Source organism: Bubalus kerabau, chromosome 23, assembly GCF_029407905.1.
Source record: "Bubalus kerabau isolate K-KA32 ecotype Philippines breed swamp buffalo chromosome 23, PCC_UOA_SB_1v2, whole genome shotgun sequence".
In the NCBI taxonomy this organism is placed as follows: Eukaryota; Metazoa; Chordata; class Mammalia; order Artiodactyla; family Bovidae; genus Bubalus; species Bubalus kerabau.
The window spans coordinates 13,827,885-13,855,151 of record NC_073646.1 but is presented as its reverse complement, the minus strand read 5'-3'; the positions used below and the strand labels follow the sequence as shown (position 1 = coordinate 13,855,151).

General features: G+C 41.0%; 1 protein-coding gene across 1 annotated transcript in view; it reads right to left on the bottom strand.

Annotated features, from left to right (window-relative positions):
* ERCC4 (ERCC excision repair 4, endonuclease catalytic subunit) overlaps positions 1-26,315 on the bottom strand; it is a 39,312-nt gene extending 12,997 nt beyond the window's left edge. Inside the window, exons 1-9 of the mRNA XM_055562417.1 lie at positions 25,867-26,315; positions 24,086-24,266; positions 14,366-14,561; positions 12,879-13,086; positions 10,296-10,476; positions 9,191-9,319; positions 6,524-6,634; positions 3,895-4,492; positions 2,032-2,124 (exon numbers count right to left, since the gene is read on the bottom strand). Of these exons, the coding sequence (XP_055418392.1) occupies positions 2,032-2,124; positions 3,895-4,492; positions 6,524-6,634; positions 9,191-9,319; positions 10,296-10,476; positions 12,879-13,086; positions 14,366-14,561; positions 24,086-24,266; positions 25,867-26,073 (1,904 nt within the window). The 5' untranslated portion in view covers positions 26,074-26,315. The remainder of the gene's footprint in view (positions 1-2,031; positions 2,125-3,894; positions 4,493-6,523; positions 6,635-9,190; positions 9,320-10,295; positions 10,477-12,878; positions 13,087-14,365; positions 14,562-24,085; positions 24,267-25,866) is intronic.
* Positions 26,316-27,267: the final 952 nt, after the last annotated feature.

Genomic DNA, 27,267 nt, shown 5'->3' with positions numbered 1-27,267 from the left:
GCTTATTTAACTTCTATGCAGAGTACATCATGCGAAATGCTAGGTTGGATGAATCACAAGCTGGAATCAAGACTGCTGGGAGAAATATGAACCACCTCAGATATGCAGAAGATACCACCCTAATGGCAGACAGTAAAGAGGAACTAAAGAGCCTCTTGATGAAGGTGAAAGAGAAGAGGAAAAAAGCTTGCTTAAGACTCAATATTCAAAAAAAGAAGATCTTGGCATCCAGTGCCATCACTTCATGGCAAACAGAAGGGGAACAGTAGGCATGTACATACGCTGAGAAGGGACCATAAAACAAGTTAAGCACCAAAGAATTGATGCTTTTCAACTGTGATGCTAGAGAAGACTCTTGAGTCCTCTGGACCACAAGGAGATCCAACCAGTCAATCCGAAAGGAAATCAACCCTGCATATTCACTGGAAGGACTGATGCTGAAGCTCCAATACTTTGGCCACCTGATGCAAAGAGCCGACTCATTGGAAAAGACCCTGATGCTGGGAAAAACTGAGGGCAGGAGAAGGGGGAAACAGAGTTTGAGATGGTTGGATGACATCAGCGACTCGATGGACGTGAGTTTGAGCAAACTCCGTGAGATGGTGAAGGATAGGGAAGCCTGGCGTGCTGCAGTCAGACACTACTTAACAACTGAACAACAATGAAACAGATTCACAGACATAGAGAAAAGACTCTCCAAGGTGGAGAGGGGCTGGGAGAGGGAAGGAATAGGAGTTATATGTGTGTAACTGAATCACTTTGGTGTACGGTGGAAATTAACACAAATTACAAATCAACCATACTTCAATAAAAACTATAAAAAGAAAATATATTTTCACAGGCTGAAAGGACTGCCCCATAACTGTGGATCGATATCTATAAGAATCCTTGCCTAAGGCATGCCACAATCACAGAGGAGAGGAAGGGGAGGGAAGGACAGCACAGGGTGCTGCCCCCATACTGTGCTGAGTGTCTTTACAGGGACTCACTGGCACTGATTCAGGAGGTGCTCCTGTGTCTGGAAACCATTCCTGGATGCACTGGGGTATCTGCATATTTTAGGCATCTGCTGAAAGCCCATAGCCAGTGCTGAAGAATGGCTGTCCATTTTGAAACTCTGTCGAGGTCCTGGCTGGGTAACTGCCACTAAAAGTGACTTCTGCTCTCTCATTGTCACTGCTGTGTTGCCAGCGTCTGAGGCTTTTAAGACTGGTTTGGCTTGGTCCCAGCCAGGCTAGGCCATGGTCTCCTCTCATCTAGCCTCTTCTCTATCTCAGCTCAAGGATTCCTTGTCCAGCCCCTACCCTGGCTCTTGGGGCCCCTGAGAGACCACCTGATCCATCTTCTCTCACCAAGCTGCCATCTCCTTGACAACATTCCTTGGGGGATGTTATCAGCTTTCTCAGATACCTACAGGTAAGAGGCAGCCATGCAGTTTGCTAATATCTCACTTAGGAACATTTTCCTTCTATTAAACCAAAAGTTTTTTCTATCTGGATCTGGAACATTAAAGGATACTCATTCTCAAAAAAACACACATCTGTTCAGACAAATGTCACACTTTTATAAAAATGTTTTCTCAGAGTGATTCTATTGATATGAACTGACCAGGTCATAACAGTATTTTCGGGTAAAGGGTAAAGCAGTCACCCACCCAAGACAATGGAGATTTCACAAGGGGAAAAAAAATCATGATTCCAAGGTAAGGGAGAAATCTTGGACATGGGGGAGGGGGAGAGCACATGCTGGTGCTTTAGGTTTTATTTCTTTACAAACAAAAAAGCAGTTTTCTTCACATTTCTAATAGTCCATCAAACCCCTGAAAAGCAAATGGGGATGGTGGAGAGGCAGGGAAAAAAGAAATGGGTGCTGAACCATGTAAACCCTGGGGGGTTATCAGACCACAGGTGTATCTTGACGTGACTCTCCCTAGCACCTAAGGGCTAGTAGATATTCCCCCACCTAGATCCAGAGGAACTTCTGGATCTCAAAGGCCTTTGATTCCTTCATACTGATCTCCTGTGTATTTACCTTATGAGCTTTTCAAAAGCTTCCTTTTCTTTCCGCAAAGCAGTGAGATAGCGCTGTTCCTCCGTTGAACCTCCGTATATAAGAAAGTAAACCCTGCAAGTTAAGACAGATCTCTTTTAGGCTGCAAACACATAATTTTTAATCCCTGGAAGGAAAAGCGTGAAATCAGCAAATCAGAGTGTTCAAATAATAAATATTTGATGGAGAAGAAAAGGTTCCATTAATCACATACTTGCTAAAATCAAGCAGCCTAAACCCCACCTGTTAAAGGTCTCATTACCACATGGGCTTTTTTTTTTTTCCTTTCTTCTTTCACCAAGAGGAATGGAGTTTAGGTAAACACTGAAATATAACAAAGAGGGATAGAATAATTCTTTCCTCATAACTATAAACAAATCAGAAAACACAATCTTAGCGGCTTCTCTTTTTTCAATTTTTTCTTTGCACCCCTGCCAAACAATCGTTTAAAAAGTTGGAGAGCAGTTGTAAAAGCCAGCTTAGGAAAGTTCATGTTAGTGAAAAGTAAACAAATGAAATCTATATGACCTTTATCTTCACAAGTAATTTCTCAGTTCCTTTTTATTCATGTCTTAACAGAACCAAGCCATCACACATTTTATATAAACACCAGGACACAGAGGACATATGGATTATATCAAGTGCCTCAAGAAATAATTTGACATACTCTTTTCTCTTAGAAAAGGCCAGCTTTCTATCTTGTTTGTTGCTAAGAAGCTGAATGAAGCACCTTTTCTTCACCTTCTATCAGAGATATTTTTCCTTTTTAACCCTCCATTTTTCTTTCGACCTTCATCTTCCTAGATTGCATTTTTTTAAAGGGTGAACATGGAAAAGGCCACTGGCCAATGAGTCCAGAGACCCCCAGCTCTGCCACGAATCTACCAAGTGGCCGCGGGCAAGTCATTCACTGCCTCTGAGCCTCAGTTTCTCCCTGCTGGACTGAGTGGTTGAGCTCCGAAGCCCCTTTCATTTCTGACACTTTGTTTCTAAGCATCACACAGTATTATCAGGCAACAGAGAACTTGGGTGCACACAAGCTATTTACAGTATTGATCAATGGTAAAGTATGAAAAATTTATCAGCCTGTAATTATTTTACCAGCTTTGTCTAATCTCTTCATCCTGTGTTATTTCTGACCCAGCTCCTCCATTCATCTTTACTTGGAAGGGTTGCCTTCTTTAAACTGGCTAGAAAGGTTTCTTTTGGCTCTGTTTTTGGTTCAGGCTGAGTTCAGGATATTAATTTTGCTGTTTATTTCCCTCGGATAATTGGAGAGCCAGAACACTATATTCTTGGGGAGGCACCATTTTCTCATCTGATATTTCTGTAGATTTCTCATCTGATAGCTCTTGAAACTCAAGAAAACTTGGTACAATAATTCCTCAAATACTTCAGTTTTATGTGGCTGTAACTTAAGAGTCACTTCTTCAGATTTAAATGAAAGACACTTTCGAATTATGAAATGATTTCTCTGAGTCATAATTACATTAACATGTGGGAGAAGTTAGGATATTGTAAATTTCCTAGGCTTATTCAGAGACGGCACCCTATAGGCTATGACCGATGCATTAAGAATATGGCACTGAACAGCAGAAGAGAAGGTTAACAAGAAGGGAGGCATTCCCCCAGATTCCCGGTTTCACTGCAACACTGGATCTCCTTCTCAGGTGTACTTCCCAGACTGATCTGAACCGTTAAACGTTTCATAAACTCAGCCAACATCCCAACAAGGCAGCATTAAAGATCAGAAAGCCCGTGTGCAACTGGTCTGTCTGTGCTAAATCCTACAGAACTGTGAAGCTGAAGCCTGTAAGGTGAGAGTTCACCTTCCCTACAACTTGCCTGAGAGGCTTCCCTGGCCGAGACGCCCTGTAAATTTCAAGCTGACGCACGAAGGTCAGCTCTGCATCATACAAGACCACGTATCTCGGCTCCACCTCATGGAGCACGCGTGTCAGAGCGTAGGGATCACTGCAGCCCAGGAGCGGGTGGATGATGGTGAGGGGGTCTTTCAGGATTCCGTAGGCGGCATCGGAGGACACATTCATATCAAACTCCTCGTGCTTAATGTCTTCTGTGTAGCTCTCCGGGCTACTGGTCAGCTCTCTTGGGCTGCCCTCCTCAACACCCGCCTCTGCCTCTAGTTCTTCAGTTCTTCCCATCATCTGAGTTAAAGTCAACCTTGGTTTCTTCTTTCTGAGGGCCTTCTCTTTGGCAGGGGGCCTGTCTTTGTCTCGGAGGTCTTTGGGCCTCTTGCTGGATTTCATGATTCTCTTTGAGTCATCTTCCTTCCTTAACCTCAGCCATACATCTTCGGCTTTGCTGTCCTTCTCAAAGGTTTTTCTGTAGAGTCTCAACAAGAAGACCTCTGCTCCGACAGTGAGGTACTCTCGCAGCTGGGAACAGGTCCTGTCATCACTTGCGCAAATGAGAACTTGTCCTAAAATTAAAAACAGTGTTATGGAGCTATTAGCTCACTTGCTGCCCTCCTCCCTGTGTACCCCCTCTTCCTGTCCCCTCACCTCCTTGGTGCTAAAGATACTTTACAACTTAACAAGGATCTCAGATGCTCATCAAAGACTTTCACCTCTCTGCCAGGATCACTTAAATCTTTTGGGTAAAGTTGAAGCCAGAAATATTTAGAGACTTATGAAAATATAGCTGTGGTATAAAGGAGGGTTTAAAGGAGCTCTTTTTAATTAACAATTTTCCAGAGGATCTGGAAATACTAAAATAAATTCCAAATGGATTACAAAGTCAAATGTTAAATAATAAATCATAAAAAAAAAGATGACTCTTCTCCATCTCTCCATATGAGGATGATTTTCTGGGCTTAAAAGCAATGGAAGAAATCTCAGAGAATATTGATATCTGTAAACTAAGACTGACTCAATACATAGGAGAATTAACTGTGCATTATAAAGTTAAAGACAGGCTGCTCTCAAGCCTTTTGAGATGGACCGCGTTTTGTCTACAGAATGTTCTCTCTCTAAATAAATCCATTTCTAATCTTAAAAAAAGAGCTAAAGACAAAATACAACTTTATACAACTATGATAAATGTTAGTATCTTCAATGTATAAAAAGCTGATACAAACTAAGGACACACCTTAAACCAGCAAAGGAAACTAACACAGTTCACAAAGGAAGAAATGCATCTGAGAAAACACTGGGTTCCCTAAACATCAAAATTTCTAACTAGATAGATTTTTTTCTCCAATCAAATGAATAAAACTGTTACACATATGTGATACATGCAGATATACACAAATATATACAGCATCTTCAGTCAATGCTAGCTAGGTGAAAAAGAGACAAGGTCTTATATTTCCAAAAGAAATGACAATTGATAAAAAAAAAAAAGAAAAAACTTTCTATATATCAATGTGGTAATATGTTTTGAGAACTTTGAAAATGTCAGTATCATTTTATTCCTTAATTCTACATCCAGAATTAATCTACACTATAACTTTATAGTGTTATATCTATACTATAACTTTAACAACGTGAAACAGAAAATACACAGAAGAAAACCAGGAAGGAAATATGTCAGGGTTAACAGTGGCTGCAAGACATAATTTTCCCCCTTTTCTTTTTCTTTATACTTTTCACTTTGTCTAAGTGGGTATGTATGACTTAGGCTCATAAACCTCAGCACCATATGTTCTGTGATAATATCACAGAATAATACTCACAGAAGGACTCTGTGCTTGCCTTTATTGATTTATAGGCGTCAAAGTCCCAATAGATATTCTTTAAAATTTAGTTTTATTTTTTGTCTGATTTTAAAAACTTAGCTCAGGTTCAGTCTATGGTGCTAAATGTTTGAAGACAGTAGCCCTAAAACTTGGAATTTCTTTAGGGCTAGGCCGATGTTACTCCACAGACCAATTAAGGCTTCTTTGAAAAGACTTGCTGACAACTTAAAACATAAGCCCATTAGCTTTCTCCTTGGGGATTCCAGACTCTAAGCTTTAAAGCCTGGTGAACATATATGTGGAGATTAGCTGCATCTTTTATTTTTTTTAATTGAAGTCTAGTTGATTTATAATGTTGTGTTAATTTCTGCTATACAGCGAAGTGACTCAGGTATATACATACATACATTCTTTTTAATATTCTTTTCCATTACAGTTTATCACAGGATATTGATTTGAGTTCCCTGTATATAGTAGGATCTTGTTGTTTATCCATTCTATACATAATAGTTGATTAGCTATATCTTTAAATAGAAGTTTTCCCAAGAACTCAACCAGTAAAACAACCTGCTTTCATGAATATACAATGACTGAACTTGGAGAAAACCATCCAATAAACAGAAAGGAAGTTGTCACTAAGATTTCGGTGATGTCGCACTTATTCTTCTTATTCTATAGACAAAATAATAGTGTTAAGTTATTTTTAAAGAGCTAATCAAAAGGACTCATTTGCCAGATTTTGAAGGCCAATGTCATCATCTCCTTTTTTCCTACCTGGACCACCAAGGACTTCACTCTCCTTATTCTCTGCCTCAATTTCCTTCAAAACTTCCGTGAGTGCTGCCCACTTTGGGTTGCTTTCTAGGACCAGTTCCTTTTTTGTTTCTGTATAGAAATAAACGATAATCTCATTCTATGTGATAATGTTTATCCATAAAGTATTCCAAAGGCTTTGAAAACAACAAATAACACAGGCATTGTTCTATAAGCCTATTCCTTTGCGCTTCCTTCATAATGCTCTACAGAGAGAATCCAGATTCTTGAGAAGGTCTCCTTCTGATCTAAATGAAGACACTTCAAACCCAGATTAACTCAGGCTCCATAACGCCTTGACAGAAAGTCATATGCATGGTCACTAATAAGAGATGATTACGTGTCAGTTGTCAACTGTGATGTTATATACAAACTGCTACACAAAATAAAGGGATCAGTACAGAATAACAGTTTTTATTATTTCTAAAATCTCCATGATTTTCCTAATGCTGAACATAAGATATAAGCAGACAATAAAACTTTTATTTCTGTAAGTACTCAAATGTATTACTAATGTATTTAATTAAGTTTTGAAATAGATCTTTGCACTAGGCAGGAGATAAACATGATAGCTCAGCTGGTAAAGAATCCACTTGCAATGCAGGAGACCATGGTTCTATTCCTGGGTTGGGAAAATCTGCTGCAGAAGGGATAGGCTACCCACTCTAGTATTCTTGGGCTTCCCTGGTGGCTCAGCTGGTAAAGAATCTGCCCACAATGAGGGAGACCTGGGTTCGATTCCTGGGTTGGGAAGAAGATCCCCTGGAGAAGGGAAAGGCTAGCCACTCCAGCATTCTGGCCTGGAGAATTCCATGGACTGTACAGTCCATGGGGTGGCAAAGAGCTGGACATGACTGAGCAACTTTCACTTTTATGTCTTAAAAAGCCAACAATATTCACTACATATTTATTATAATAGTTATAGATGAGTGTGAAACAGAGTCCATTATTTGCCTCATTCTAGTACCTCTGTTTCCTAAAAGCTAAAAAGAAAATTCTTAAAGAGATGAGAATACTAGAGTACCTGACCTGCCTCTTGAGAAATCTGTATGCAGGTCAGGAAGCAACAGTTAGAACCAGACATGGAACAATGGACTGGTTCCAAACAGGGAAAGGAGTATGTCAAGGCTGTATATTGTCACCCTGCGTATTTAACTTATATGCAGAGTACATCATGAGAAACGCTGGGCTGGATGAAGCACACCTGGAATCAAGATTGCTGGGAGAAATATCAATAACCTCAGATATGCAGATGATACCACCCTTATGGCAGAAAGCAAAGAAGAACTAAAGAGCCTCTTGATGAAAGTGAAGAGGAGAGTGAAAAAGTTGGCTTAAAGCTCAACATTCAGAAAACTAAGATCATGGCATCTGGTCCCATCACTTCATGGCAAATAGATGGGGAAACTGGAAACAGTGTCAGACTTTATTTTCTTGGGCTTCAAAACACTGCAGATGGTGACTGCAGCCTTGAAATTAAAAGACACTTGTTCCTTGGAAGAAAAGTTATGACCAACCTAGATAGCATATTCAAAAGCAGAGACATTACTTTGTCAATGAAGGTCCGTCTAGTCAAAGCTATGGTTTTCCCAGTGGTCATGTATGATGTGAGAGGTGGACTATAAAGAAAGCTGAGTGCCAAAGCATTGATGCTTTTGAACTGTGGTGTTGGAGAAGACTCTTGAGAGTCCCTTGGACTGCAAGGAGATCCAACCAGTCCATTCTGAAGGAGATTAGCCCTGGGATTTCTTTAGAGGGAATGATGCTAAAGCTGAAACTCCAGTACTTTGGCCACCTCATGCGAAGAGTTGACTCACTGGAAAAGACTCTGATGCTGGGAGGGATTGGGGGCAAGAAGAGAAGGGGACGACAGAGGATGAGATGGCTGGATGGCATCACTGACTCGATGGACGTGAGTCTCGGTGAACTCTGGGAGTTGGTGATGGACAGGGAGGCCTGGCGTGCTGTGATTCATGGGGTCGCAAAGAGTTGGACATGACTGAGCGAATGATCTGATCTGGACTGCAAGGAGATCCAACCAATCCATCCCAAAGGAAATCAGTCCTGAATATTCATTGCCAAGACTGATGCTGAAGCTGAAGCTCCAATACTTTGGCCACCTGATGTGAAGAACTGACTCATCTGAAAAGACCTTGATGCTGGGAAAGATTGAAGGTGGGAGGAGGGGATGACAGAGGATGAGATGGTTAGATGGCATACTGACTCAATGGACATGAGTCTTAGTAAACTCCGGGAGTTGGTGATGGACAGGGAGGCCTGGCGTGCTGCAGTACATGGGGTTGCAAAGAGTTGGAAACAACTAAGTGACTGAACTGAACTGAAACGGGATGTTAAAACAGTCCAGTAAGACCTTAAGTGCCCAAATAGTAATTATTCTGAAGTTAAAAAAAAAAACAACCACCATTCTTATGTAGTAGTTATTTGGAATCCCCTGGCAATGAATCCATTCCAAATATTTTTTAACATAGATCACATATGTTACATGTAACAAGCAATTATTTTTCACACAGTCGAATGAGATTTAAAGTTATACTGTAACTTGATAAGCTTTTCCATACCAAATATGTAAAAAAAAGACATGTTTGAAGACTTAATCATACAAGATACCTTGTTCTTCTTTAATCTCCAGTTTTTCAGGCAGTCTGCTTTTTTTACTCATTTTTGCATCTGGAACATGATAAACCCTTGCTCGAGCATTTAAAAACATTGAGGTGCTGGAGTCAAGAAAGAGCCAACCTAACATAAAAAGTTAAGTGGAAAACAAAAAAGCTTTCAATTTATGGTTAACTTCAGAGAATCTCTGAAGGTCACATGACCTATATATCAACCAGTCACCAGCTTGTTATCTCCCAACCACACCTCCCTTGTTATGGTCTCTGTCACTGTTTGGCTAGACTGGTGGTTTTCAAAGTGCGGCCTACAGATCCCTGGGGGTCCCCAAGATGTTTTCAGGGGGATGGTCTGTGACCTCAAAACTACTCTCATACTAGTACTATTACTGAATTCCCCCCACAGTGTTGACGTTTCTAATGATGGTGCAAAAGCATCGGTGGGTTATGTTGCTGGTGCCCAAGCACAGATGAAGGCAGTGGACCCAAAGTTCACTAGCAATCAATGTATTCTTCACTGTGCATTTGTAGTTTATGACTCAAGAAAGTTCCTGATGAAGCAATAAGAAATATTAACTTTATTAAATCTTGGCCCCAGGGGCCCCTGGGGCACACTTTAAAAATCACTGGTCTTGCCAGACAGTGAGAAAAGTCACAGTAATGAGGCAAGAATGTGGCTGGTAGAAAATCCAGTTGGTGGACAGCGGCATATGTATGCTTCCCTACAAATCTCTTTTCATTCTTTGGCTAATGAAACTCCATATTCCCTTGCCGTTTCTTTAGGGAAATGAATTTTAAGTTCATAACAACTTTCAGAATACAACCTATTTCTAAGCTGGGGACTACCTGTGATATATGGTCTTTTCTAGAAATAAAACTGCCTGGAATGGATATGAATATTTATTAATATACAGAACAGAAGTAGGTAGAAACATTAGCTATCAATGAAATCTATATCCCTGTGCTATGAACATAAAAGATAATTTGACATCTCAGTATATCATGTACTTGAATACAGCACTCCGCACACCTGACTCCCCAACAAAATCTAGTACTTCATTCAAGTCAGTTCCTAGAATAATATTAGTATTTTTATGTCCCACCTGAATTCTGACCGAATGCCTTCTCTGTTGCTCTGAGAGATTCCAGAAGATTAAGAAATGTGATACAATCATACTGAGAGAGATACTGCAGCAGGGTTCGTAATATCTTCAAATCCTGAACCAAGGATTTAGTCTTGGCTCCAAGCTGGTGCCACAAAGGATCTAAGTAATGGCGAATTGTCTAAAACAAGAATAAAATATTGCTAAGAGATATTTAATATAGCTATTATTAATACAAATGATACTTGCAACAAACATTATCCCTTGTATACCTAAAAATGGTTAAAATGGTAAATTTTGTTATGTAAGCTTTACCACAATGGTTTTAAAAAATAAAAACAAAAAACATTATCTTCCAAGGAAGTGGACAGAAAATTTAAGTTCATAAGACTCAGAATGTCCTAATTAGAATGTTTAATTTTCCAAATGTAAAGCAGAGTGTCATCACTACAATCTTTATGATCAGATATAGTCAATTCATAATTACCCGCATTTACATTATTAGGAGACAAAGGTCCTGATAAACATCAGATACTCATTTATTCACTTTTATGCAGAATCAAAGCAAGTAATTCAGATACATTTAACCTCTGCCAAGTCCTGTATGGATAGAGATGTGAGAGCCAGTTGGATGATGCAGGAGAAGACATAAACCAGGGAAGCTACATGTATCAAATTAGTATCATCAGACCACAGTCTGCTGCTGTAAAAGATGTGTTTATTATTATTTTTAACTGTGATTCAAGGACGAGAAAATATTTGTTAACAACCAACTAAATCTGAATACTTTTTAAGATCCTAAAAAATTGTCTAAAACACAGAACAGCTTTATGTATATCCACAGCTATATATATGCATGTCTCCTTCACAAGCTGATTCTGTAACTAAAAGGGATAATGCAGCATGCTTCAGAAGCAGTTTCACTACATGGCGTCTTATCTAACACATTTAATACTGAACGGAAGTAATATTTAGAAGACCAAATAATCTACTGTCCAAACTGGAACTCTTGTGAAAATGAAATGACACTATTAATAATTACTCCAGGACAACAGGCAGACACTGTGACTGTCCTAGATAAACTGGGACATATAAGTCTTTTGTACATCATCTTTTGTAAAAATCTTTTCTAAAACCATTAACAAAACTTAAATTTTCTAACAAATGCAAATTATGCCTATATTTTGTTTTGGTTATGAGATGAATACGTAAAACAATACTTTGACTTTCACTGACCAGGGGATGACTTACAGAAATTTAGTGCAAAGCATATCTGGCTATATTTTGCTTTTCCAGGGACATATACGGGGGCTTCCCTGGTAGCTCAGTGATAAAGAATCTGCCTGCAGTGCAGGAGACCCGGGTTTAATCCCTGGGTTGGAAGATTCCCTGGAAAGGAAATGGGAACCCACTCCAGTATTCTTGCCTAGGAAATGCCATGGACAGAGAAGCCTGGCGGACTACACTCCATGGGGTCACAAGACTCGGGCACAACTTAAACCACCACCACACAGATATATGTACCATTAGAAGAATGTGAGAGGTGTTTTTGGTATACTGGGCACTAAATTAAAATACATTTTAAAAACAGAGGCACAAAACACATGGAATGGCTTTTATGCATCATTATTTCACAGTAAAAAGACTTTTTGGAAGAATCAGAAAAATAAGGACTTAAATTTTTCCCTTTTAAAAATCATTATGCATTATTTTTAGTGACAAAGAGATTGATTCAGAATTTGAAAGAAAATAACTTGTTCTATAAAAATATGAAAAAAAAGCTGCCTGGAATTTGTTTAGTTTTTTTCTAGACATACAATTTGATCTTAGACATTTATGTACCTGTATTAATATTAATCTATGATGAAAAAATTAGTTGAAATAAACATTCCTAGACTACAGTCTTACCATTGTCTCACTTCAGAATGTAATTTTAAGACAGAGCAAGTTTCACATTCTTTAGTAATCAAAACTCATCCAAATTATTTTTATTCCCAATAAGAGATCACAATAAAATATGAAGCATTCTTATGTACACTCTTCTACCTGTAGATATTCAAATATTGTCGTTTCAGAACAAAAGGTTATTCATCGTTCTCTTGGAGTGAAAGTTTAGTCGCTCAGTTGTGTCCGACTCTTTGCCACCCCATGGACTGCAGCCTACCAGGCTCCTCCGTCCACGGGATTTTCCAGGCGGGAGTACTGGAGTGGGTTGCCATTTCCTTCTCCAGAGGATCTTCCCAACCCAGAGATTGAACCCGGGTCTCTCACAATGTAGGCCGACACTTTACCATCTGAGCCACCAGGAAAGTTCTCTTATACATGTTCTCTTACATATACTTAAAAAAAAAGACAGTCACTGTATAATTGCAAAAATCAGAATTAGGCTTAGATGCCAATCAATGTATTCGACTACAAATTACTTTCCAGTAAACCAAAGAAGATATACTTTAAATCACCTCCAACCTAATTTTAAAATGACAACAAATTCCTACTGAGAACATTATAAATATTAAAATAACCTGCATACTTAAAAATTACAACATCATAAACAGTGCTTAAAAAGGAAGAGAAATAGAGTACCTTGTCAAAAGGTTTTCCAATAGCATTTTCTAAAGATAAATCTTCAACTTCAAGCGACGGGTTATGGCATTTTAATTCCTTTAAACAGGCATTTAAAATGTCCAGAATAGCAGTCTGTATAGCAAGCATGGCAGGTGTCATAGAAACATGAATTTCTACGACTTCGGGTTTATGCAGTTCTAAAAATGAGTCTACTGCTACATGGAACCTAAAAAGACAAACATTTAAAAAATATTTTCTAAAGTTGTAAGAGCCCTGTGTTTCCGGTCTCAGTTGAATACTCTAACAGCTTTTGGTAAATGGACTGTAAGAAGATCAAACAAGTCAATTCTAAAGGAAATCAGTCCTGAATATTCATTGGAAGGACTAATACTGAAGCTGAAAATCCAATACTTTGGACACCTGATGTGAAGAACTAACTCATTTGAAAAGACCCTAATGCTTGGAAAGATTAAGGGCAGAAGGGAAGGAGCAGCAGAGAATGAGACGGTTGGATGGCATCATCGACTCAATAGATATGGATTTGAGCCAACTCTGGGAGATAGTGAAGGACAGGGAAGCCTGGTGTGCTGCAGTCCACCGGCTCACGAAGAGTCAGACATGATTGAGCAACCGAACAACAAATGTAATTAAGAAGCAAAATGGAAAGCCAGGTGACAATGTTTTCAGGATTACTTTTAACCATATAAATGGAAAGCGAAAGTGAATTAGCTCAGTCGCGTCCGACTCTTTGCAACCCCGTGGACTGTAGCCTACCAGGCTCCTCTATCCATGGGATTCTCCAGGCAAGAATACTGGAGTGGGTTGCCATTTCCTTCTCCAGGGGATCTTCCCGACCCAGGGATTGAAACCGGGTCTCCTGCATTGCGGGCAGGCACTTTAACCTCTGAGCCAGAAGTATTAGTCAAATAGGGCAAGGGTCAGGGACTGAACCCAGGTCTTCTGCACTGCAGGGAGATTCTTTACCATCTGAGCCACCAGGGAAGCCTTAACATATACATATGCCCACCCTAGAAGATTCTTTTCCCATGGGGTCATTAAAGAGCACTGAGTAGTTCCCTGTGCTATACAGTAGGTCCCTACTAGTTTTCTATTTTATATACAGTAATGTATGTCAACCCCATCTGCCAATTTAGCCCATCCTCTTCCCCGCTGCTGATGGGTAGTTTTCAAAGTGGAAGTTAGAATCTTAGCCAGTAAATTTGTAGTTCACCTAATTCTGCTGTACACATGAGCCTCCAGATCCCTAGGGATTTCACTAAATGAACAAGAAAGTGGTGGCCTTGGACTACCGGAAAAATAACCAACAAATCTCTCTTTTTTATTAAAAGAATAACAAATGTGGTGACCATTTATCTATACTTGGGTGCATTGTTATAAACCTGACTAGCACGTGTCAAGCACAGTGACAATAAATACTACATTAAAGTGTGAAATTAAAGTACACCAGTTTCTCTTGCAGAAATTGGTCACATAATGCTGTTTACCTTGGCCACAGATACAGCTTCCTTACAAAAAGATTTCTCATCACTCTTTCCACGTGACAAAAGCCAGTGTCAAAGGCAACAGCGTTGTCTGTGAAGGCTTTAATAAAACCACGTTTGTTTTTCTGTCGGAAGAGGCGCAAGATGAATGCTTCTTGACAAGACTCGATTATTCTGTGAGCTCTATATACCAAGATGCCTGAGGGGGGAAAAATCATAATTTAGAGTGCACAAAAGACATGTCATTTTTATGCTTGCTTTCACTTATTCATCACAGTTTTCCTGAATGCCTTATTTGAGCATAGGCAAGCTATTCTAGGCTGAGGATACAGCCACAAACAAAACACGAAAAGCTGTCCTGTGGCATTTACAATAAGTAATATAAGTAAGTAAGATATTTAGTTGTTATAAGGGATAAGTGCTGAGGGGAAAAAAATGAATCAGAGGAAGACAAGGAGTATGTGTAAGAGGTGGTGGTTTGCAATTTTCTTACTTATTTAATCTTAAAAAAAATAGTAGTTGATATACAATATTATAGTTACAGGTATATAATACAGTGATTCACAATTTTGAAAGGTTATACTCCATTTATAGCTATCATAGAATATTGGCTATATTACCGATGTTGTATAACATATCCTTGTGGCTTATTTTATATCTAATAGTTGTATTTACTAATTCTTTACCCCAATATTGCCCCTTCTTTCCCTCTCCTCTCTGGTAACACTAATATGTTCTTTTTTTTTTCACTGCACTTTGAGGCGCGTGGAACTTCTTTGACCAGGGGTGGAACCCATGACCCTTGCAGTGAAAGCATGGAGTCTTAACCACTGGACAGTCCTCGAATTTGTTCTTTGTATCTGTAAGTTTGCTTCTTTTTTGGTCATATTCACTAGTTTGTTGTATTTTTTAGGATTTGCAATTTCAGATAGGGTACGCCTCACTGAGGTCTTAAGTGAGTAAAGGCTGGATGGAGATGAGAGGGTGAGCCTTGTGACCATGTGGGCCACAAGAGTTCCAGCCGAAAGAAGGGTAAGAGCAAAGGCCCTGAGGTGGGGTGTGTCTGACCTGGTGGAGGAAGAATTTCTCAAAGTCAAGTGGGCCATTTGTTCTTTTATATGTGAATCAGATGTGAACTTTGCAAAATAGCTGCCTTTCAGAAGTCTGGGGAACATCTGCTTCACTTATTATAAGAATTCAACTTTCAGAATTAGAGTATATTCTACTGAAAGATAAATTAGTCTATTTGAAATAAAAATCTAAAAAAAAAATGCTTAAACATCTGTTTTGTGGGGTAGATGTGACAATGACACCTCTGAATTGCAAAAACAAGGATATACACGTTTCTTTAATTAGAAGAAGAGAGTTCTGGACCAGATGATTTCTCATGTGCATATATCATACACACACGCCTCTGTGGTGCAGTAGGATTAGTGGGAAATTAGAGAGAGACGTGAAATGACACGGGTGCACAGATGTCAATTATTCTATGACAATTCTTGCCTTTTAGACCTAAACCAAGCCGGGTACCATATATATTTGCTGTAAACTCACTGGCTTGTTTTTGCTCCCATTCTCATCACTCCTGGGGTCTGGAAAATGACAATAGTAACCCATGACTCCTAGTAGTTCAATAGACTCAATTCAGATTCTACTATTTTGGTATTTAAATTTAGATTGAGGTAGATGGAGCTGAAATTTATTCTAGCCAAGCAAACTGCTTTTGAAAGACAGTAAAAATAAATAGTGCTAAGTAGAAATTTGCAGACAAAGGATTTTCAATAACACCAGTAAATGTTGTTGTTGTTTAGTTGTCCAGTGGTGTCTGACTCTTTTGCGATCCCATGGATTGGGATTTTCCAGATAAGAATACTGGAGTGGGTTGCCACTTCCTTTTTCCAGGGGAAGCCAACACCAGTATATGTGCACAGCTAATCTACTACTCAGAAAATACTCAGTACCTAGCAGGTGGGTTTTTCCAAGTATGTTTCTGGGCCACAGTTGTGGTCCTCAATGAAATAGGACATGAAAGTTAGAAAATAGACTTCTAAAGAAAAGGTGAATCTCAAGTTAAGAAAATGGTGTGCTCCAAAAGGTTGTCATTCTTTTGGAAGCCAGAAGAAGGAGGGAGAAGAGACGTATATTCTATCCCAGCCCTAAGCACTGGGCTTAGGTATTTTTATAGATTTTTATTTCACTGAATCCTCACAATAACTCTAAGGGGTAGGTATTACTATAGAGATCAGGAAAAAGCAACTTGACCATGGTCACCCTACAAGTAAATGGAGGCCAAAGGTTCCAAATCATGAGTGTCTAATAACACAGCTATATTCTTCCTACTAGGTGACATCATCTGAGGACCATGCACCCCTCCCCCTTAAAAAAGTACAAGTAAGTTAGGCTTCCGGGTGCAATTCTAGTGCCACATTTTGGCATCTCATTTTGCTGCACTGTAATTATTTCTTTACACCTATCTCCTCCTGCTTGGGCACAAGATCATTATAAGAAGAAGTAATCAGAGTGTGCTTACTATGTGCCATGCATAATGCAAAGAATTTCATACACCTGATGTCAGTTTACCCTCACAATAATCCTAAGAGAAAGGAGAGAAAACTGAGCCATACAGAAATGGAGAAACTTGCCCAAGGTCACACAGCTGGCCCCTAGTGATGGTGAGCTCCAACCCAGAGGCCGCCTAACTCAGGAGAGCACCCTGCCATCTTGTCATCTTTGTCTTCAGCACCCATCTCATTCCTGCCAAATATGGGACCACTGGCAACTGATCTTTACTAATAGTTAATGTTAAAAATGACATACAGTCTGAATGACGATAAAGCTGAATTACAGCACTGGGTATGTAAATCTAACATGTAACTTTTTTTTTCCTTTAAGTTTCCCAAGGAAAGTGTGTTCTGAGGTCTATTTAGAGATGTCAGAATATGCTAAACAATGAAAGGATCCTCTTTCCCTGTATGTTTGAAAGTATAAACTGGGGAGATATTTTCACAGTTCTCCCACTACTGAGAAGTCATGTTGGCAGGGATGCCTAGGGTGGGTGCAGTGATGCTAAGAGCTAGTGACAGGAACAAGTTAGGGCTGGTGCATTCAGGACTTCCCAGGGGGTTACACGCTCCTAGGACACTGGTCTGTAACAGCTGTGTTGAAAGCTTCTACGGGGGCCGGGAGAATGTGGGGGATAGACGATGATCCCAGGGGTTGCAGCATTTGAAGGGATTCATTTCTTTGGTTCATTTGCATTCTGTTCAGCCAAGGAGCAGTAACAGCTCCAGCTTCATTACTGGCTGGGAATCAATCAGAAATGGGAATGGCATTTTAATTAGGAACCACCTATAAACTACACTTTGCATAGTCCTTTGATTCAGATTGCTTTCTGCCTTATTAGGGTGAACTGTTACTAGGAGTCACAGAGTAATACTGACATCTAGTGGTCATTTCAATACTTTTTTCCATTTTATCAACTTGCTGCTGCTGCTGCTGCTAAGTCGCTTCAGTCATGTCCGACTCTGTGTAAGAGACGGCAGCCCACCAGGCTTCCCGTCCCTGGGATTTAAGTAAAGCTAAATTTATAAGAAACCAACAAGCAGTAACAGACAAGGCAATAGCAGCCCACTCCAGTACTCTTGCCTGGAAAATCCATGGACGGAGGAGTCTGGTGGGCTGCAGTCCATGGGGTCGCTAAGAGTCAGATACGACTGAGCGACTTCCCTTTCACTTTCATGCATTGGAGAAGGAAATGGCAACCCACTCCAGTGTTCTTGCCTGGAGAATCCCAGGGACGGGGGAGCCTGGTGGGCTGCCGTCTATGGGGTCGCACAGAGTCAGACATGACTGAAGCGACTTAGCAGCAGCAGCAACAAGCAGTAAAATATTTTATTACAATGTATCAAGATTTTGGGCTATACAAAGCCTTTATTTTTTGCTATTATCTATTATTTATTATGTACCATGTACTGTACTAAGCAATTATATTTATTTTACCTAATTTAGTCCTTATGATAACTTCACAAGGCACTATTTTCTCAACGTAAGCAATGAGACAACTGAGACTTTGGAAAATTAAGTAACTTGCTTGTAAGCAGTGGTGTTACCCTTCAAAGTCAACCGAGTCTGACCCTAACTGTACAGCCCTGTCATGGGCTTATAACTGATAAATATAAAAGTACAGCAAAACTTTTCATCGATCAGTTCACTATGAATCATATGAAACATTGGTTCAGGGCTTCCCTGGTGACTCAGTGGTAAAGAACTTGCCTGCCGATGAAAGAGACACAATTTCAATCCCCGATCCGGGAAGATTCCACATGTCATGGAGTAACTAGGCCAAGGCACCACAACTAGTGAGCTTGTGCTCTAGAGCCTGGGAGCCACAACTACTGAAGCCTGAGTGCCCCAGAGCCGATGCTCCACAAGAGAAGACACCACAATGAGAATCAGCCCACACACCACAACTACAGCGTAGCTCCTGCTCAAAGCAACTGGAGAAAAGGTCACTCAGCAATGAAAACCCAGCACAGAAAAAACAAATACATAAAATTATAAAGTATTACAAATGATATTTCCATTAAAAAACATTCATTCATACATTTATGCATTAAATATTACTTGAGGGTCTTTGAGGCTCAGGGCAATGTGTTAGATATAGTAGGAAGGACAATTATGAATTTCAGCACGTCTCTGCCCTTTAGAAGTCATTAAAGACCACAGTATATACATACATCATTCACCTAACATATATGTGTTTGGTATCTACTATGCACCAGTTACTCAGCCTGGGATGAAGTTGTTCCTCACTCTTAGGAGGCTTGCCATCTCATGAGCAATACAGACAAACAGGCAAATACAGTGTGGTGTTCTGAAGTGCTCTGACTGGGGAGGACGGAGGTGGGGCCCCTAAATTATCTTTGGGGAAATCAGAAAAGCTTTCCCGAAGGACAAACAACAGTGAAAAATGATTCCATCTCTACATTAATTCTGGCTACCATTAAACCATACTTCTCAAAATAACTAAGCAACTGCTTAGTTTAATTTCAATCATGGGAGAGAGTTGGGATCAAGATGGTGGAGTTTGAAGACCCCAAGCTCACCACCGTTCCACCCACCATGAACACATCAAAACTACAATGACATACAGAGCAACTCTCTCTCAGAATGACCTGTAGACCAGTAGAACGGCTCTCCTACAACCAAGGCTATGGAGAAAGAACCCCAGGGAGTCTGACAGGAGGGGAGGAAAAGAGATCTTGTTGGGACCCACAGCCCCAGTGGGTGACCCAGAAGAGGAGGGAGATCTCGCAGGCTCAGGGATCCTCTCTGAAGACTGAGGGGTTTGAACCCCACATTGGGTACCAGGGGTCCAGCACTGGGAAGACAAGCCCCCTTGGCTGGTTTGGAAAGCAGTGGGGCTTACCAGTGGGCTGCAGAAAACCTAGACTCCACTCTTGAAGAGAGCAAGTATGCCTAGACGTCTCAGCAGAGGCAGCAGACTGAAAGCTGCCTGGTGCTCCAGCTGCCCTGCAGGACCCCGCAGCCCCTCCCACCCTGCCAGCCTGTACCAGGCTCCTGCTCCGGCCCCTCCTGCCCCAGCCCTATCCCCCAACAAGACAGCTCCACCAGCGCACCCTCAGGGAAGATGCAGTCTTTGCTCTCTTCAGATCCAGCTCTCCCACCAAAAGCACCCATGGGGCACACAGACTGCAAAGGACATGCCCACACAGGGACATGGATTCAAGACTGGGAAAGGTAACTGTGTTGCCTAACTTCATAGGGACAACCAGAGAAAGTCAAGTAAAATGAGAATACAGAAGAATATGTTCCAAACAAAAGAGCAAGATAAAATTCTGAGGAAAAAACCTTAATGAACAGAGATAAGTAATTTACCTGATAAAGAGTTTAAAATAAGAGTCATAAAAATGCTCACTGAACTTGGGAAACTCAGCACTGGCCACAGGACTGGAAAAGGTCAGTTTTCATTCCAATCCCAAAGAAAGGCAATGCCAAAAAATGTTCAAACTACCACACAATTGCACTCATCTCACACGCTAGTAAAGTAATGCTCAAAAAGTCCCCAAGCCAGGCTTTAGCAGTACATGAACCGTGAACTTCCAGATGTTCAAGCTGGTTTTAGAAAAGGCAGAGGAACCAGAGATCAAATTGCCAACATTCACTGGATCATCAAAAAAGCAAGAGAGTTCCAGAAAAACATCTATTTCTGCTTTATTGACTATTCCAAAGCCTTTGACTGTGTGGATCACAATAAACTGTGGAAAATTCTGAAAGAGATGGGAATACCAGACCACCTGACCTGCCTCTTGAGGAACCTGTATACAGGTCAAGAAGCAACAGTTAGAACTGGACATGGAACAACAGACTGGTTCCAAATAGGAAAAGGAGTACGTCAAGGCTGTATATTGTCACCCTGCTTATTTAACTCATATGCAGAGTACATCATGAGAAATGCTGGGCTGGAAGAAGCAAAAGCTGCAATCAAGATTGCCGGGAGAAATATCAATAACCTCAGATATGCAGATGACACCACCCTTATGGCAGAAAGTGAAGAACTAAAGAGCCTCTTGATGAAGGTGAAAGAGGAGAGTGAAAAAGTTGGCTTAAAGCTCAACATTCAGAAAACTAAGATCATGGCATCCAGTCCCATCACTTCATGGCAAATAGATGGGGAAACAGTGGCTGACTTTATTTTTCTGGGCTCCAAAATAACTGCAGATGGTGATTGCAGCCATGAAATTAAAAGACGCTTACTCCTTGGAAGGAAAGTTATGACTAACCTAGAGAGCATATTAAAAAGCAGAGATATTACTCTGTCAACAAAGGTCCGTCTAACTAGTAATAAAAACTGAATCACTAATAAAAAAATCCCAACAAAGAAAAATCTAGGGCTAGGAATTCCACCCAACATTACAGGAAAAGTAAATACCTATGGTTCTCAAACTATCAAAAAAATCAGAGGATGGAACACCTCAAAACTCATTCTACCAGGTCAACATTACTCTGATACCAAAACCAGACAAGACACTACAAAAAAGAGAAAATATCCCTGACGAACACAGATGCAAAAATCCTCAACAAAATATTAGCAAATTCAACAATATATAAAAAGGATCACACTTCATGACCAAGTGTGATTTATTTCAGGGATTCAAGGATGGTTCAATATTGAAACTTGACTTGTGAATACTGAACCATTAACAAAACAAAGGATAAAAATCACATAATCTCAATAGATACAGAAAATGCATTTGACAGAATTCAACATCCATTCATGATAAAAACTCTCAACAAAGTTGGATAGACAGAACACATCTCAACATAATAAAAGCCATTTATAACAAATCCACAGCTAATGATATACTCAATGGTGAAAAGCTGAACGTTTTTCCTCTAAAATCAGGGACATGACAAGGATGTCCACTTTCCCCACTTCTATTTACATAGTATTAAAAGGTCTGCCCTCAGCAAGCAGACAAGAAAAAGAAATAAAAGGCATCCAAATTGGAAATGAAGAAGTAAAACTATTTCCAGATATATACTATATATAGAAAATGCTAAAAACTCCATCAAAAAACTTTGAGAATATATAAATTAAGTTGTAGGCTACAAGATTAATATACAGAAATCTGTTTGTGTTTCTTTACACTAAGTATTAGGTATTAAAAAGAGAAATCAATACAACAATCCATTTTACAACTTAATCAAAAAGAATAAAATACCTAACAATAAATTTAACCAAGGAGGTGAAAGATCTGATTTCTGAAAACTATGACACCAATGAAAGAAACTGAAGACAAATAGAAATATATTTTGTTCATGAACTGTAAGAATTAATATTGTTAAAATGACCATACTACCTGAAGCTATCTACAGATTTCATGCAATCCAAATCAAAATATCTATGACATTTTTTAAAGAATTAGAACAAATAATTTGATTGGAACCACAAGACTTCAAAGAGCAAAACCAATCCTGAGAGAAAAGAACAACACTGGAGCTATCACCTTCCTTGAGACTATACTACAAAGCTATAGCAATCAAAAACTGGGCCAAAGAACTAAATAGACATTTCTCCAAAGAAGACATACAGATGGCTAACGAACACATGAAAAGATGCTCAACATCACTCATTATCAGAGAAATGCAAATCAAAACCACTATGAGGTACCATTTCACGCCAGTCAGAATGGCTGCGATCCAAAAATCTACAAGCAATAAATGCTGGAGAGGGTGTGGAGAAAAGGGAACCCTCTTACACTGTTGGTGGGAATGCAAACTAGTACAGCCACTATGGAGAACAGTGTAGAGATTCCTTAAAAAACTGGAAATAGAACTGCCTTATGATCCAGCAATCCCACTGCTGGGCATACACACTGAGGAAACCAGAAGGGAAAGAGACACGTGTATCCCAATGTTCATCGCAGCACTGTTTATAATAGCCAGGACATGGAAGCAACCTAGATGTCCATCAGCAGATGAATGGATAAGAAAGCTGTGGTACATATACACAATGGAGTATTACTCAGCCATTAAAAAGAATACATTTGAATCAGTTCTAATGAGGTGGATGAAACTGGAGCCTATTATACAGAGTGAAGTAAGCCAGAAAGAAAAACACCAATACAGTATACTAATGCATATATATGGAATTTAGAAAGATGGTAACAATAACCCTGTATGCGAGACAGCAAAAGAGACACAGGTGTATAGAACAGTCTTTTGGACTCTGTGGAAGAGGGAGAGGGTGGGATGATTTGGGAGAATGGTATTGAAATACGTATAATATCATATATGGAACGAGTTGCCAGTCCAGATTCGATGCACGATACTGGATGCTTGGGGCTGGTGCACTGGGACGACCCAAAGGGATGGTATGGGGAAGGAGGAGGGAGGAGGGAGGAGGGTTCAGGATGGGGAACACATGTATACCTGTGGCGGATTCATTTCGATGTTTGGCAAAACCAATACAATATTGTAAAGTTTAAAAATAAAATAAAATTAAAAAAAACAAAAACAAACAAAAAACAAATGAACAAATGTAAAAAAACAGGAACAGACAACAAACTAGCGGTACCAGTGAGGAGAGGGCTGGGGGAGAAGCAAAATACAAAAAGCAGATCAAGAGGTACAAACTACTAAGTATAAAAGAAACAAGTTAAAGATGTAATGTACAGCTCAGGGAATACAGTCAATCTTTATAATAAATTTGTATGGAGTATACTCTATAAAATATAGAATTAACTGTGTTATACACCCGAAACCAATGTAACACTGTAAGTGAACGACACTGAAAAAAATTGTTTTGAAAATTTCAAAATCATGGTTAAAAAAAAAATACTCTTTAAAGAGGAAAAACCAAACTACTTTAAGGGATATATAAAGAATATTTATAAACATTCAAATCTGATTAGCTTCTAAAAGCAACCGCCAGTCAATTACTAAGCATTGACTGAATATGAGCTTAAAAAACACAGAAATGTCATCTTACATTTAGTTTCTTATTCAGGCCATAAATATTTACTAAGCATCCAAAATGTGTCAGGTATTGTGTTAACACCTGGAAGCAAAATGCTGAGCCAAAAAACATCCAATGCTGTTTACAACAAGGTTCTAGTCTGGAGTTTAGCTGAGAGAACAGACATGCATGGGAAAAAAAGAAACTTATATGCAAATAACAATAAGGCTTCAAATTCTCACCGGTAATTAAATCTGAAGGTATTCTATCAGTCAGGAAATCAACCACAAGTATTCGGCTTGTTGCAAATATCACACCGCCTTGTGTGTATACTTCATAGCGATTGCTACTTGTGATTTCATTTGTTACTCGGCGAGGGAGATGTTCAACTCCTTCTATCTTCAGCTGGTTGATAAAATACTCCTAAATCAAATTAAACTGGATTAGTAGACTATTTAATACAGGGCAGTTTTTAATAGGTTGCAAGTGTTTTTATTTAAAGAGCTTCCCTGAAGGGTCAGAAGTAAAGAATCTGCCAGTAATTCAGGAGACCTGGGTTCCATCCCTGGGTGGGGAATATGCCCTGGAGAAGGAAATGGCAACCCATTTCAGTATTCTTGCCTGGAGAATCCCAGGGACAGAGGAGCCTGGCAGGCTACAGTCCATGGGGTCACAAAAAGGACATGACTGAGCACGGCATAGCACAGCAGCAGCATTTGTACTTAAAATGACATGCTGCCTTTTTCAGAGATTATGAACTTTATAATGAACACACAAATTACTACTTAACACTAATCAATCAATTGACATTTACTTAGGGTTTTGTTTTTGTTTTGGGGTTTGCACTAAAGACTCATTGCACTCGAGATGTTATTAGCAGTTTAACAACGAAAAGACTTTAAAATCCTGGGCTAAAAGACTGCTACCTAGAAAATACTGCCTGCCAGAGGTGGCTTTGCAGTCACGTGTACCATGTGAGAAGATAACAAGGGAACCCTTTTCCCAGGTGGTTTTAGACTATTAGTTCTGTCTGGGTCCCCCCCAGAGGGGATTTCATCACGTCAGTGGGACCTTTGGTTCTTCACATCTTCAGTTCTATGCCACTTTTCCTGGGGGGCACCTGTCGTGCTAAGTCCCAGTCGAGCACTAGGGACACCCAGATGAATCAGCCCGGTGCCCAGCTCTTAGGAGTTTATGGTCACTCTTCTCAGCTGGCATTATCCTTGAGGCCACCTGCTCTAGATAGCTAAGGGCTCATCAGACTTGTCAACCAGGCTATGACATCTGTCACTATCCCACAACACAGGTGTATCCTATTTTCCTCAGGGTCCTCTACTCTCCCTGACTCAGGTCCCCTTTCGGAATACGCCCAGCTTCCAGCTCCCTTCCCTTCTGACCTTAGGCCCCTCGTCCCAAAGCCTGGGTGAACCCCCAGGACGTCCTCTTCCCTGCTTAGTTTTCCCCAGCCTCAGCGTTTCCTAAGTTTCCATTCCCCTCAGCGACTCCTCCATCCCCATCACTCTTCCCTTTTAGGGACCTCACTGCTCTGCCTCCAGCAAGTCCCTTAATATCCAACTTCAGGACTGCCTCGTTATTCCCACCCATATCCTCCTCCAAGTATCTCCCCACCCTCTCCAGAGACCTCCGATCCTTCTCCCCATCTCCATCCTCCTCAAATGAACTCCCCTAACTGCTCGCAGAGACCCTCCAACACTCTCAGGGTCCTCGCACCTGTGTCACGGTCCCGCATCTTCCCTCAGGACCCCGCCGCCCTCTCAGGGTCCTGGCACCTCCGTCAGCGTCCTGCAACCACCTCGGGACCTCTCCCACCGTCTCAGCGTTCCCGCACCCGCGCCAGGGGCCTGCATCTACCTCAGGGACCTTTACTCCACGCCCTCCCGCCCGCGTCAGGGCCCCGCATCGCCCTCAGAGGCCTGGCCTCCGCGCGAGGCCTACGTCCACTCAGGAGGATTCCCACCCCTCTCGGGGTCCCCTTGTCCCCCGCGCCGGCGGCCGGCCGCACCTCCTCGGCCGGCTGCGTGTTGAGCACCAGCACTAGGCACGCCGGGTGGCAGTGCAGCCGGAGGAAGTGATAGAGGAGCCGGTCCGCGCCGAGCCCGCGGGCGCACACTACCAGTCCGTCGGCGTCCAACAGTTCCAGCACCAGCTGCCGCTCATATTCCAAGAGCGGCGCCATAGCCGTCACTCGAGCCGGCGAGACCGGCTCCATGGGCGCCCTTCCGGGGCGGCGGCCGAACGTAGCCGAAGGAAGCCGAGTCTGAGACGAGAGTGGGCCGGACCATGCCGAAGAGAGCCGAGTGTAGCCGAAGGGAGCCGAGTCTGAGACGAAAGCCGCCGAACGTAGCCGAAGAGAGCCGAGCCCGACAGGACGGGAGCCGGCCGAACGCAGCCGAAGAGGAACCTAGAGGAATCGAAGATTCGTGGAGTCCGCGGGGAGGTGCTATCGCTCTCAACAGGTGTCTGCTGCGGACTTCAGGTTTCACCTTGTTTGTATTTTAGATTTGAGAGTCAGGCGGCCTAGACCCACTAGACCACAAGCTACCACAAAGCGAGAGAGGAGATGTAAACCCAAGGAACTGAGCTCCCTGACATTATCCATTGAAAAAGTTAATTGTCAGTCTAAGGATTGCGCTTAGAATTGGTAGCACCTGCTACCCAGGGTGAGGTTTGCTCCTTTCTTTTGCAATGGGCCCCTCTTTTAAAAATTTTTTGTATAAGCAGAATAGTTTGTTAATCTCAGGCTCTTGTTTCTCTCGAAAGGTCTTGACTATAATTGCTGCTGCTGCTAAGTCGCTTCAGTCGTGTCCGACTCTGTGCGATCCTATGGACTATAGCTTGCCAGGCTCCTCTGTCCATGGGATTCTCCAGGTAAGAATACTGGAGTGGGTTGCTACGCCTTCCTCCAGGGGATCTTCCCCACCCAAGGATCGAACCCGCCTCTCTTACGTTTCCTGTATTGGCAGGTGGGTTCTTAAGTGAAGTCGCTCAGTCGTGTCCGACTCTTTGCGACCCCGTGGACTGTAGCCCACCAAGCTCCTCCGTCCATGGGATTCTCCAGGCAAGAATACTGGAGTGGGTTGCCATTTCCTTCTCCAGGGTGGGTTCTTAGCTCTGTAAAAAGTCGCAGCCAGGTGTACCCGGTGTAGCCTTGTCTAGTCTTCCACTAGGGGGACACCTAGGTATTTGTTCTGTAGGTAGAAATGCCTGTAATCTAATTAGAGGAATTCTTTTGTGTGTACCTCCCTTTTTACCCAACCTCCATTATTAGAAAATAAAAAATACTGTATAAGTAAGCAAAAATAAAAATCATTTGTTATTCTATTACCAGAAATTACTACTGTAACATCATATACGCTTTTAGTTTTTGTCTTTTTTTTGGTATATAAATTCTCACCACACATAA